Here is a 12,918-nt window from a genome sequence, read left to right as displayed (position 1 = left end):
CCAAATATAATCTTAAGAAAATGATTTTCTTATATTTGCTTTTATCATCAATAGTGTAAAAGAAAATATTACATAATTAAAATTTGTTAAAAATTTATATATTTTAAAATTATTTAATCTTTATAGAAATAAGTAAAATAGGTTTAAAGAAATATATAAAAATAATTTATTAAATTCAAATCTATTTTAATTATATTAAATTTTCTTTTATATTTTTTTTATAGTGAAATCAAATATGATAAAATTAGTTTAGGAATCTCATTAAAGGGAGGATGTCAAGAGAAATTGTGCGATGCAAATATAACTCCACCAAAGAATCCTATTTTTGTTGCTCTAGAAAAACCCAGAATAAAGGGTAAATGGGTAATTAACTCCACAACACTCATCAATAACAAAGTTAGCAAGCCGAGGTCTTTGAGGGTTAACAGAAATGGCTATGGCGTCCTGGCGTGGTTCATACAAGGAATACGACATCAGAAAACGGAACCCAAACCCTAAAACTTCGGTTCTCTTAGTAATCGATATGCAGAATTACTTCTCCTCCATAGCCAAACCCATAATCCCCGCCATCACCACCACTATCGCCCTCTGCCGACGAGCCTCCATCCCAGTAATCTTCACGCGCCACTCCCACAAGTCCCCCGCCGACCACGCCATGCTCGGCGAGTGGTGGGGCGGCGACCTTATTCTGGACGGGACGACAGAGGCCGAGCTGATGTCGGAGATCGGGCGAATGCCCACCGACAAGGTGGTGGAGAAGACCACATACAGCGCGTTCAGGGGCACGCGCCTTGAGGAGTACTTGGCGGAGAGGAGCGTGGAGGAGGTCATCGTGTCGGGGGTGATGACGAACCTGTGCTGCGAGACGACGGCGCGTGAAGCGTTTGTGAGGGGCTTTAGGGTGTTCTTCTCCACGGACGCCACGGCGACGGCGACGCCGGAGATGCATGAGGCGACGCTGATGAATATGGCTTATGGATTTGCGTATCTGGTGGACCGTGATCGCCTGGACAAGGGCCTGTTTGGGAATTAGGTGGGTTTTCATTTCACGTGTTGTTCAAAGTTGAGATCCAAATAGTTGGGTATAATATTAGTTATAATTTCAGTTCATTAACAGGCCTAATTAAATTATCGATTGAAATTATTGGAATTTCAAGGAAAATTTACCTGTAATTTTTTAAAACAAACTTAAAATTCAAATGGATGTTGCGTATGTCTAGTTTCCATACAATCACTAACACCGCAAACAATTATACAAACGCCTCTGATCTACCAAATCCAATTAGTCCTATCATGATCAGTCATTTTCTATCAATAAGTAATCATAAATGTGAATGCAATGCAGTAGTAGATATCAAGGAAACAGAGAAGAATATACATGAAAATGAAGATCATGAGATTTTCAAGAATTGAGGCAGACCTAAAACGGGAAGGAAGAAAGGTATCTGCTTTTGTTTTTGTGAATGAGATGATCTCTGCTTCCATTTTTGTGATATAAAAATAAAATTCAATCACCAATGCTAAGACCCCAATGGAAGCTGCACTGAGGTAGCAGCTTGCATATATATATATATATATATATATATATATATATATATATATATATATATTTATTAGTCTCAAAAGTAGGAACATATATCAAGTCGACAAGAGTTGTCTTTTGTGAATGAGATGATCCCTGCTTCCATTTTTGTGATCTAAAAATAAAATTCAAAACAAATGTGTTCATATATGAAAAGCTATCTCAAAGCAAGGACATGCACTATTTTGGCCTAACCTTCTTGATTTTGAAAGTCAAAACAATAATTATTTCAAAGGGTGAAGCCCTGAAGGTCTAAATTCGGAAATGTGGCATCCAATAGCCCATCCTTTGGCAAAAGGCAGCAAAGCTCATGGATTCGGTGATTGCCTTCCATGTTTCTACATCAAGAAATGAACTTCAGTCAATAAATGGATAAAGTTTATATCTATGTCCATGAAGGGGATAGGGAAAATGCTGGGTTAGTATCCTTCTTTCTCTTTTAAGAACCTTAGTGACCAACCAAATGGTTTTATTGCCTACTCCAATCTTCTCAAGATTAAACTGAAACCAAAATAAATCATCATAGCCTTTACATAAATTGACATCAAAATTAATGTAGCTATGTGAACAATGAACTTCTATTACTTATGATATGATATGATAGTCTCAAAGATCTAAAGGAGTAACATTTAATTCCTAAAAAAAGAACCATATTTGAGGTTGTGTGTGTAATTATGCAATTAAAACGAGTAAATGCAATAATCTCATAAGAGTTTCAGATATAAAACTGCATTTATTTTGCAGCAAAACAATTCAAAAGGTGTGGCTTGAACTGTATACAAGTAAAGTCAGGTCAATCATGATAAAAAAATATATATATATATAAAATGGTTGTGTCTATTTGAAACAGGGGATTGAAGAAGCATGCAAAGCAAAATTTAGAGAAAAGGCCAAGCCATAATTGCAAAGAAAATCCATCTCTTAGAAAAAAAAAAAAACTAAAAAAGTGCAATTGAATTGGTAATAGAATACACTAGTCTAATGCATGAAGTTAATCAACTTGCACAAAAACAAAAAAAGAAGCATCATCTTTGTGAGAAGTCAAGAACATAACAACATGTGGATAGGTTGCAGTTATGATGAAGAAATTTGTAGGACTATATAAAAGCGAAACAAATATTGTGAATGGGCAGATGTACCTGAAACCAAGGTCCAAGGCAAAAAGGGAGCAGAAATTTAGTAGAAAACAACATGTAATAACTGCAGCCAAAATCACCTATTCATCGAGGGAATGGAATGTTCCTATCAAGCAAGAGACATCTACATGTACAATGGAAATTGATGGTCAAATTAGCAAGACAAAAATAAAAAATTGTGAGAACTTGATAAACATTATTAATGGAATATTGTGTATACATAGTTTCGGTTTATGATTGCAATGGAAAAGGTTGAATGAGTGATGTCTAGATGCAAATACTTGGAGAGCAACAATGAATGGATATGTTGAAATACTTCTTCCAAAGACTTAATGGAATGAAAAGTAAACATCAGAACATATGATAAAATATTGGAAGAGCAACAATGAATGTTTAGTTTAGTCCCTTAGTTGACAAGAAAATCTTCCTCCCTCTTAGTACATACATAAAATATAGAAGTCAAATTTGGTCCAATCTACAGTATTGACAGTCCCCATGTTATCTATTTTGATGGATGTGATGTTTTCAAATTTAGTTAGTATGCTTTCTTGAATCTTCATCACAAGATAAATTTGGTTAATTATGTTTTGAGTTTCATACTAAAAGACATTCTATACAAATATTTTTTTCCTAGTATCTTTTGCTGCTCATGATGGCAAATCAACAAGTGAATATCAATTATCATAAGTACAAATACACACTTTATTGAAGATAAATTTCTATAATCTTACAATGTTGTGGCTTTGGTACAAGTCCCATATTGTCTAACACAAAAAATAGTTTGCTTTCTCTGTTACAGATAGCTGCACAATAAGCGAAAAACTTTAGAATTATTTCAAACCATTAAAACAATGTAAATTTTGATCTTGAGACAAAAATTCAATTATACACGACCTTTTCATTAAGCCCACACACACTAATTTAGTCCAATTCACTTCAATGATTTGCAATGTATTGGTTTTTTCCAACTTAAATTCATGCCTTGTCTTTCAAGATTTAAGTTATAGAACCTATTTTCCAAAATACCTGAAAAAATGGAAAAAGAAGATTGACATTGTGTGCTTTAAGGGGACTAGTGAAGTTACAAGCATTGGTTAAGGGTCATATGGTGGGGAAACAAGCCAATATGAACCTATAACGCATGCATGCACTGATAGTGAATCAAGTTAGGGCTTGGGTTCAAAGAATTCATGCACATGACGAAGCACAGATTGTTCAAAAAAGGTAATCATTAGTTCACAGAAATTTCCATCACAACCACTGGTTTAGGATAAGTCTTGGGGTTTGTCTAAGTCTTCATATGCAACATTTGCCAATTTCTGAATTTTCTTTTAAATTTATTCCATTTGGTTACTTATGAAATATAAGAGAAGAAAACAGGGACTTAAGATTTTTTGCCATTTTAGAACTTAGAGAAGGAAAAAAGACTCCACTCAACTACTCTGTCTTGTAACTATTTCTATGAATATCATTTTCAAGACTCAAAATTTGTTTCTTTTTTTCTTTTCAGATTGTTCTCTTAGAAAATGAATAGAGACTAAGAATGCTAGAAAGAAAACTTACTTGTTGTCGTGTACCCCGAATATGGAATTAAGAGAAGGGGATCTGAATTCATCATCTCATATGCCATTTGGTCTTGTGTCAACAAAGGTGATGAGTGGTATCGTTGAAGCTAGAAGTGGCAACAACAAAGGTGGCAATGACGACAGTGAGGAAGGGGTGTTGTCGGTGGTAGGTAGGCGAGGGAGTAGGAGAGACAGAGATAAAGGCGGAGGGATATGAGGAAAAGTCAGGAATCAAAGAGTTTAAGGTTTTCCAGGATTTGAGGTTCGAGAGTGAGAAAAAGATATGGGTTTCGAGATTAGGGTTTTTTAATTGGGGTTTACCAAGAAAGGCATAAAGGGTTTAGATAGAGACGAAAAGTGAATGAAGCCTACTATCTAACTTTATTTATTTATTTTGGTTTTTTTTTTCAGATGTGGAAGTTGACTTGCAAAATGAGGAGGGCATGTTGGGTATTAAAAAATAGCTCAACCCAAAGTGCATAAAATCCAAAGGAAAAGTTAGGTCTTAGGCTATTGATGTGGAAAATATATGGTTTTGAAAACCCAAATATATAGAATATGAGATTCAACTATTAATAGATAAAATAATATCCAAAACGTGCACTATGTCCTGTTCACTTTTCCTCTTCCCAGTTTGCCCCTAAATTTCTCCATGTCATCAGCAAATCCTCCCATGCCAGTAGAACAATTTGAAACTTGAACTAATTCTCAAAGTTGAAACACAAAGAAACCCGATCAGAGAATTGCTAGCGAAGATTGGAATTGCCACATCGGAAGAGAGAAAGAGAGAGAGAGAGAGGGAGAGGGAGAGAAGGGGGAGCAGTCGCCTGCTCCGCGCTGCAAATCCACTACAGATTGCTGCAAATCCAAGGTAAGGAAGGGACCATAGGGATTTCCTCTTCCTCAACTATTAATTACATGTTAGTTAATATTTTTAACCAATTCTTATTTTTTCTTTAACAACTTTTCAACCACTTCTTTTCCTAAAGAAAGAATTCAAGAAAGTGTTAATTTTCATTATCAACTTCATTAATTTTCTTGATCTTTCCCTCTCACTTGCACTCCAAGATCCCTTCTTTGAGGTTCGACACTCGACTCATCGACTTTTTAAAGCTACAATCATACCCTACACTTGGGGACTTACCATAGTATTCAAACAAATTTTGGTGCAGTTAGAGTCCCAGTTTAAGAAATAAATAACAGATTTGGAAAATCTCATGATAGAGAATTATTTTAAAAAAGACTACCAAAATTACTCGAAGTCTCTCTTTTCAAAAGATTAAGTGGGAAAGGGCCTTAGCAAAGCCCACAACCTCCATTATTGAGCCCATGTTGATATAGGTTCATCACCACCCCATTGATGGGATACAACCTAGGAATCTAGGAAAAGTGACTCTTTATTAGGAAGAGACTGGACATGTCTATTGTGAGAGTAACCACCTTACCGATGGGGTTTTGTACTTTGTGACATTGATAGTTTAAGGACAATGGTTACACACTTAACTTGGATGTGAAGTGGTTTAATTTCCCATTGTGGTCCCACTTGCATAGTTCATGGGTCAAATAAAAAGTATGTTTATCTTGCCTTTAAATACCTTTATGATTAAGACAAAGAAATCAATTTGAGAGGGTCTTTAACTAGTAATAAGGTCATGACTTACCCACTATAGACTTGATTCTTATGATACTAGGATACCTTGCAAAATGCCATGTGGTTTGAGACCATTACATTTTTGCTAAATTAATTACCAAGTTGCTATGTATGCTCATTTATTAAAGCATAGTTTTTATTTTTGTTACAAATGTCATGTCTTATTACCCAATTAATCTCATCCTCCCTATTAGCAAATTGACCAAACCAAACTATGTGGATTGGAAAAAGAATCTAAATATAATACTCACTTTAAAGAAGCAAAAATGGGTAACTCAGGAAATTGCTCCTTCTACCCCTAATGAACATTCCACTTAAGAGGAGAAGGACAATTATCATAGTTGGTGGAGGGCAGATCAGAAGACCAAGTGTAACATACTTGGGTCATTGGATAACATGTTGCAATGTTAGCAGATGTCTATTTCAACAACTTATGATATTATATTTAGTCTCTATGAGATGTTTGGTGACAAGGGCATGCTAGTTGGGTAGGCTAGCTGCACAAGCTGCTCTTAAGACCATCATGAATGCTAAGATGTTAAAATAAACTCTCATTAGAGATCATATGATTCGTATGATCAGGCTCTTTAATGAGGTAAATATCCTTAGAGTTGAGATTGATGGGGAAACCCAAGTTGACAGGATTATAAAGACCTTGTCGGATTCTTTCAGTAATTCATGCTCAACTATTTTATGAACAAGATGGTGATGAACTTAAATGATATGATGAGAAAATGGTTGAGTGGAGTCTCAAAGATCAAAGAGGCACTCATATGATAGTTAACGGTTCTTAGGGTTCTTTTAGTAAGAAGAAGAACACTACCGATACCACCAAACAAAAGGGAAATTTTAAGGGAAATGGGAAGAAGAAGAAAAGTAATGTCAAGGTAAGTGTTTCCTTTACGGTTAAAAAGACCGCTAGAAGAAGGAATGCCTTAAGTTCCTGAACAAACAGTTAGGTATGCATATTTCTTTTCTAGTTAAATCTTGTTTAATGCTGGATTCCACTAATTCATGGTGGATAGATTTTGGAGCCACTTTGTAATTCTTTATAAGGGTTTTAGCTAAGGAGAAGGTTGAATGGTGGGAATATATACCTGACGTTAACTCCTAAGGCAAGGATTGTTATGTAAGCAATGAGAGATGTCACTATTATCTTAGATGATAGTTTTATTCTAGAGTTAAAAGATTGTCTTTATGTTATTGAGACTAGGAAAAATTCGATTAGGTTTCTAGTTTATGTAAATTGAATTATTAATTGGTTTTTTTTTTTATAATAAACAGTTTTTATTAAGACGAATGATTTGTTTGTATAATTAGGATCATTGGTAGACAATCATTATTGTGTGACTCCATTATCTATTTTATTAAGTAATGAGAATTATCATATCTCACATAAAAGAAAGAAACCTAGCATTAATCAGACACAACTTCAACACTTACACCTAGGTCATATTAATCAAAACCATATGTGGTTTGCCACAAGAAACTCATGGGAGGTAGTCCCAATTTTGAATTAAAGTCGATGTCATTGTGCTGCCATGGAATTCAAAATAAGAACTTCCAAAATCTTTCTTTCTTCTTAAGTCATCATAGGATCTCAAAAGAGAAACTTCAAGAATCTTTCTTTCTCTTAGGTCACCATAGATAAACAAAAAGATTTTTTTTTTTTTTACAACAATAAAAAATTCCTATGCTCTTATAATGGAGTTTATAACCAATTTATTGAAAAGAAAAAAAATTTTCAATCAAATAAAAATCTTATACCCATTATGGGGTGTACAACCCATCTCTAGAAAGTCACAAATTATCTATATCCATTTAATTGAAAAATAAAAGTGAATTTCACTCATTCATTCCTAGGGGCCATGGGATGAAAAAAATACATTGTAAAACAGATATATGCACACCATAGAGTAGATCTAACATACATGAACTCACCATAGAGCTCTAATACAAGTTGTTAGGAACTCCGAATTCTTTCATTCCTATGCCCTATATCTCCTAGGATGCATGTATTTATCCTTAGGGATCTCTAGATCTAACATAATGGAAATAAATGGCTTTAAAAACCATAGTATAATACAAATCTAGAGATTAAAACTCATACTTACGATATAGATGTTCCCAGATTGAAATCCATCCAATAAAGATGAAGCCTACAATTTGCAAAGGTTTTGTACACCTAAAGTCTTTTGCTCGATGACTTTGACCACAACCTTGACACTCCAAGGGATGAACTTTGGAAAGGAGGAAACTTTACCTTTTTATCTCTCTAAAGGTGGAGAATGACTAACTAAAGTCTTGGAAACCTTAACCCTAACCATTAAGGAGTATTTATATGGTTCCCTTACTAGACTTAAGTAGTTTTAGCTCGCCAAAACAAGTTCTAATTGACAAATTAACCCAACAAGTTTGTCTAATTAATCAATTAGACAAATTCATAGACCTTGTTTACTATCCCTTGTGCAACCTTGCATAATTACAAAAACACCCTTATGCATAAAAGTGAACCTAGAGCCAATCCAATGCTAATAAATCATGTCAACATGATATATGAGTTTAGAGCGGGAACCATTGGGACCCATAACATTATTGGCTCCCTCAAAATCCAATTTTGAAGTTGATTTAACAATTCTTTACAGAAAATCAACTACACTCCAGTACTCTATGTAAATAACAATGAGACAAAGCTTAGGTCTATAACTTACTATCCACTGCATGCAGAATCCTCATAAATTTGTATCCGTAATCTAACAAGGTAGTGTTATCACCTATTAAGATTATTTCTGGAATCACTGGGTTACATATCCAACGTATTATGTGATCGACTAACATTCTCTATCTCCAAGGAGTATATGTCAAATTTCACTAAAGGAATTACTGTGACCACATATTTCATGATCACATGTCCTTTAAATCACCTAAGGGGACACATTATCTCAATCCTATTGCCACTAGCCTCCATCAATAGTGACCCAATCCATAGGAATATATGACCATTTCAAGGTCTCACCTATATGTCAAAGCCTCATGTTGATTTCAACACAAACTCAATATCCTCTCAAGGTTGAGAGTCCATGTAATATAGGAGCTTGATGAATCATGACAACAGATAACCTTACGTCATGATTCATTTTAAGTTCTATCTAGTGTGCTCCACATACACTAGTGCTCTCATCATGAGAAATCTTTCCTAACAGCCAAGATGATTCATTCCTCTAATTAGGAGGTAGTTCACTACAATATCTATTGGATTGCCCAAATCCATAAACTAATTGTGTACAACTTATCTACTTACAAGGAAGCCATGACTTGTATCCTTTGTGTAACTCATAATGCACCTACGTTATGTATAATGTAAAAGACATAGGGTTCGAATGCTTAAATCAATGTCAATGTATAAAAATGATAGCAATGGAACAATTAAGTCTGACTTTATTACATCATGTATTGCTTTTAAGGGCTCAATCTCAATTCTAGTATTATAAGAATCAAACCTACTTCAGGCAGGTCATGACTTTTATTACTAGGGTGCAGATCCTCTCTAATTAATCAACTTGCCTTAAACCTCAAAAGTTATTCTAAGGCTTATTAACATACCTTTTATGTTTAACCCTTAGATTGTGCAAGTATGACTACTTAAGTTGATTCTACCACTTCACATTTGAGTTAAGTGTGTAACCAAGATCCTTAACATCAATGTTACCAAATAAAGATATCTATCTTTAGGATTGACCACTCCCACCACAAACATAGATAGTCTCGTCCATAAGAACGTCTATATCCCTTGATTCCTTGGGCTACCCCATCTTCAGGATGGTGATGGGCCGAAAATCAAGATGGGCTTAATCTTGGAGGTTATGGGTTTACCTATGACCCGTTCCTATTGAATATTTTTAGAGAGAGATTTTGAGACAATTTTAGTAACAATCTTAAAATAAATTCTCCATGGTGAGAATTTCTAAATATTTTATTTATTACTTGAATTGGAACTCTTGTAGCAAAAAGGGATTGCTTTCATACTCTTTGTCCTTAAACTTTCCTTTTTGAACAAAACGATTTCCTCTTTTTAAAAGGGAGATCCTGGAGGACCAATTTATATGTTGTTCTCCTTTTCTTTAAGGAGATAGCCTAGAGAACCACCTAACCCCCCCCCCCCCAAAAAAAAAAAAAAAAAAAGTTTCGAAAGGAATTTAATATCCTAAATGGCAACGATTAATTATTTAAATAAATAATAATGAAAAATAATCTTATGAAAATGTATTCTTTTAAGAAAGTCCAAAATTACGATTTTGAAACAATATATCAAACATATGCATAAAAAGGAAAAAATAAAAGGAAATAAAACTGAATATCAAGGTTGTAGGGATCCTATTTCTGTAGACCCTCAATTTTGTCCCTTGACACTTGCATGTATCTCAGGGGTGTCACCTGCACCAATTTTTGTAGGTCACGACCATGGAGCCCTTGTTGAGCTTAATCGATTTTTGGACCTCATAGGAGTTCACATATGGCTCGATGTAGTGCAAGCGTGGGTCCATTATGAAATTCCGTCATGGCCAATTCCTTGGTTCATGTCATGTTATAGGTCAGGAGTTAGGGTCTCCACAAAAACTTCAGTTCAATTGGAGTTCGCTGAAGCCCATCCAAATTAAAATTAGGAGCACTCTGACTTGTTTTAGTCATTTCTCCCTCATTCGAGCTCGGAATTGCGCACCATTTTTTTTGGATTCCTTGTTCTTTGAGGGATATTCTGTCAAAATTTGAGATTTTTTCTCAACCAGATCGACTGGTTGGTTTTTTTGGCATTCTTGGCACCATAGGCCCATTTGGATACACTTGGCCCGATAAGTACACTCCTAGGTCACTCAACACATTTTTTTCAATCACTTAGGCACATCCTAAATCTCTCTAGGTCACCTAGGCACATTTCCAATCACCAAATGCCACTCAAGCACCGTTCAAGCACTCACAAGGCTCATTTAGGTTCACTAGGCCCACTTAGGTTGCCTTTCAATTTTTTTTCTTGTATGATTTGCATGTGCTTGATTTTATTCACTCGTGTATCTATTTTAGTTGTTTAGCTAGTTATTTTATTATTTATTCTAATATTGTGTGCTTAGTCATTCATTTTTTTTTATTTATTTACTTTCAAAAAATTGCACGTGGTTAGTAATCTTATCTTATTGTTATTATTATTATCAATACTATTATTATCATTATCTTTGTTATTATTATTATTATTATTATTTATATTATGCTTTTATTATTTCATTTATGTTTATTTTGTGTTATTGTCTTCATTTTAGTCTATTTTATTTTTATTTTGTATTATATTATGCTTTCATTACTGTATTTACTAAAATAAAAAAAGAAAAAGGGAGTCGACATAATGCATGGGAAGAAGGGCTTTTTTGGAAAAATTAAGAGTGGAAAATGGAGTTGGGAGGCAAGCTTAAAAGAGAAGAAAAGAAAATCAAAAGAGAAAAAAGAAAACAAAAAATTTGGAATGAGAGGTTTTCCGAGGAGCTACATGGGAAAGAGACGGGGAGGGGGGCGCATTTTCAAGATGGAATGGAGGGGTTTTCAAGGGAGGGTATAAAAGGGAGACTTAGGGGAAAAGAAAATGAGGAGTCTAAGAAGAGAAGTTGGGGAGGTTTGGAAGAGGGACAGATTCGGGGAGGTAGGAAAAAGAAAAAGAGAATAAAGAACAAAGGGAGGAGAAAACGTTTCAGAGAGTGAGGAATGAGACTGGGAAAAAAAAACAAAAAGAAACAGAGAATAGAGAAAGAAAAGATAAGAGGAAGAGAGACATTTGGGTTGAAGAAGAAGAAGATTGAGGTTTGAAAAGGGGAACTACTAAGAGGGGAGGTTTTGAGAGAGAAAAAAAAAACAGAGAGCTGATAAGGGGAATTATGGAGGAGAAAAGGTGGCTGGAAACCGATATTTTACACAGCTATAGAGGGCTTTCGGGGTATGGATTTTATCATTCTTGTTGTTCAATTTGCCTGCCATGTCACATTTCTTTCTCTTTTGTGATTTCTGGATATGTTAACTTGCTTGGGACTGTGATGGTAAAGAACACTTGTTGCCCATTGGAATCTGGCTCTTATATTTTAGCTGCCATTGTTACATGCTCATCTATGTTCTCTTCAGCTTTGCTCAGTAAATGATGCGAAGTATGTAGTTTTTTTTTAGTTGCTTGATATTTTCTGATTTACACCTATGTGTGGCCTTGAATCTACCTGTTTTCCTCCCACCAATTTGAGCCCGTTGGTTATGACATGAAATGTTTGATTTTGTACTCTGTTTTCTGGTTGTTTGTCCCATGTTTCAGAATGTTTGGCTATGGAGAGTTGGGCAATGCCAATATAGAACGTTCAGGGATTCTGGGTGACCATGAGATGAAAACGTTTACGGAACAGGAGTTTGACCATCATGCTAATCACAAGGAATGGCGGAGATGGAGAATAAGGTTCTGTGGAGCCATTGATTTTTGCTTGTTTATGTTCTTCAAACCAACCATATAGTGCCTGAACGAGATGGCTTTAACGTTGGTGGCAACGACTGAAAACTAGAGATGATATCATCTCCAAATGCTTGGTTCAACCATGTTCAGGAGTTGATGCAGTCCGCCCCTTCAATGCTGAATGGGATGGCTATTCCGCTGGCGGCTGGGGGGGGCTCCCCTTGCCGTCGCGGCATGGGCAGTGCCCCCTTTGGCCCTCCTCATTGGAACCACCCTAGGTTCGGGGTGGTTTACCATTTAAATGAAAGCCTCGTCGGCGGTGGCAAGGTGGCCATTTTCCATGCGTCCCATGCACGTTCAGCACAAAGAAAAAAAAAATGAATTATTAGCTCACTGGTTGTGTACCCATTTTAAAGTCCTTATTTTTTTTATTATTTAATCTTTAGATTGTAACCTCCCAGTAGCTTTTCTACAGTTTCTAAAACTAAATTTCTAAGATACAATTTTTTTTT

General features: G+C 35.3%; 1 protein-coding gene across 3 annotated transcripts; it reads left to right on the top strand.

Moving 5' to 3' along the window:
- Positions 1 to 375: 375 nt before the first annotated feature.
- Positions 376 to 12,374, top strand: LOC117923977 (nicotinamidase 2-like). Of its 3 annotated transcripts, XR_004652704.1 has the most exons (3): positions 376 to 1,033; positions 1,346 to 1,441; positions 12,275 to 12,374. XR_004652704.1 is itself a non-coding variant. In XM_034842508.1 (2 exons), exon 1 carries the CDS (start codon positions 431 to 433, stop codon positions 1,031 to 1,033), a length of 603 nt encoding a protein of 200 aa, XP_034698399.1. In that variant the 5' UTR covers positions 376 to 430; the 3' UTR covers positions 12,275 to 12,294. The 3 variants fall into 3 exon arrangements, 2 of the variants coding, with proteins under 2 accessions (XP_034698399.1, XP_034698398.1); XM_034842508.1 differs by lacking the exon at positions 1,346 to 1,441 and having other exon boundaries at positions 12,275 to 12,294; XM_034842507.1 differs by lacking the exon at positions 12,275 to 12,374 and having other exon boundaries at positions 1,349 to 1,525.
- Positions 12,375 to 12,918: the final 544 nt, after the last annotated feature.

Source organism: Vitis riparia, chromosome 10, assembly GCF_004353265.1.
Source record: "Vitis riparia cultivar Riparia Gloire de Montpellier isolate 1030 chromosome 10, EGFV_Vit.rip_1.0, whole genome shotgun sequence".
NCBI lineage: Eukaryota > Viridiplantae > Streptophyta > Magnoliopsida > Vitales > Vitaceae > Vitis > Vitis riparia.
Note: the sequence above shows the minus strand (reverse complement) of the source record. Positions and strands in the feature narration are given on the sequence as shown.

What these genes read in the sequence shown, in the direction of transcription:
- LOC117923977 (XM_034842508.1), top strand. Translation starts at nt 431, where the DNA reads ATGGCTATGGCGTCCTGGCGTGGTTCATACAAGGAATACGACATCAGA.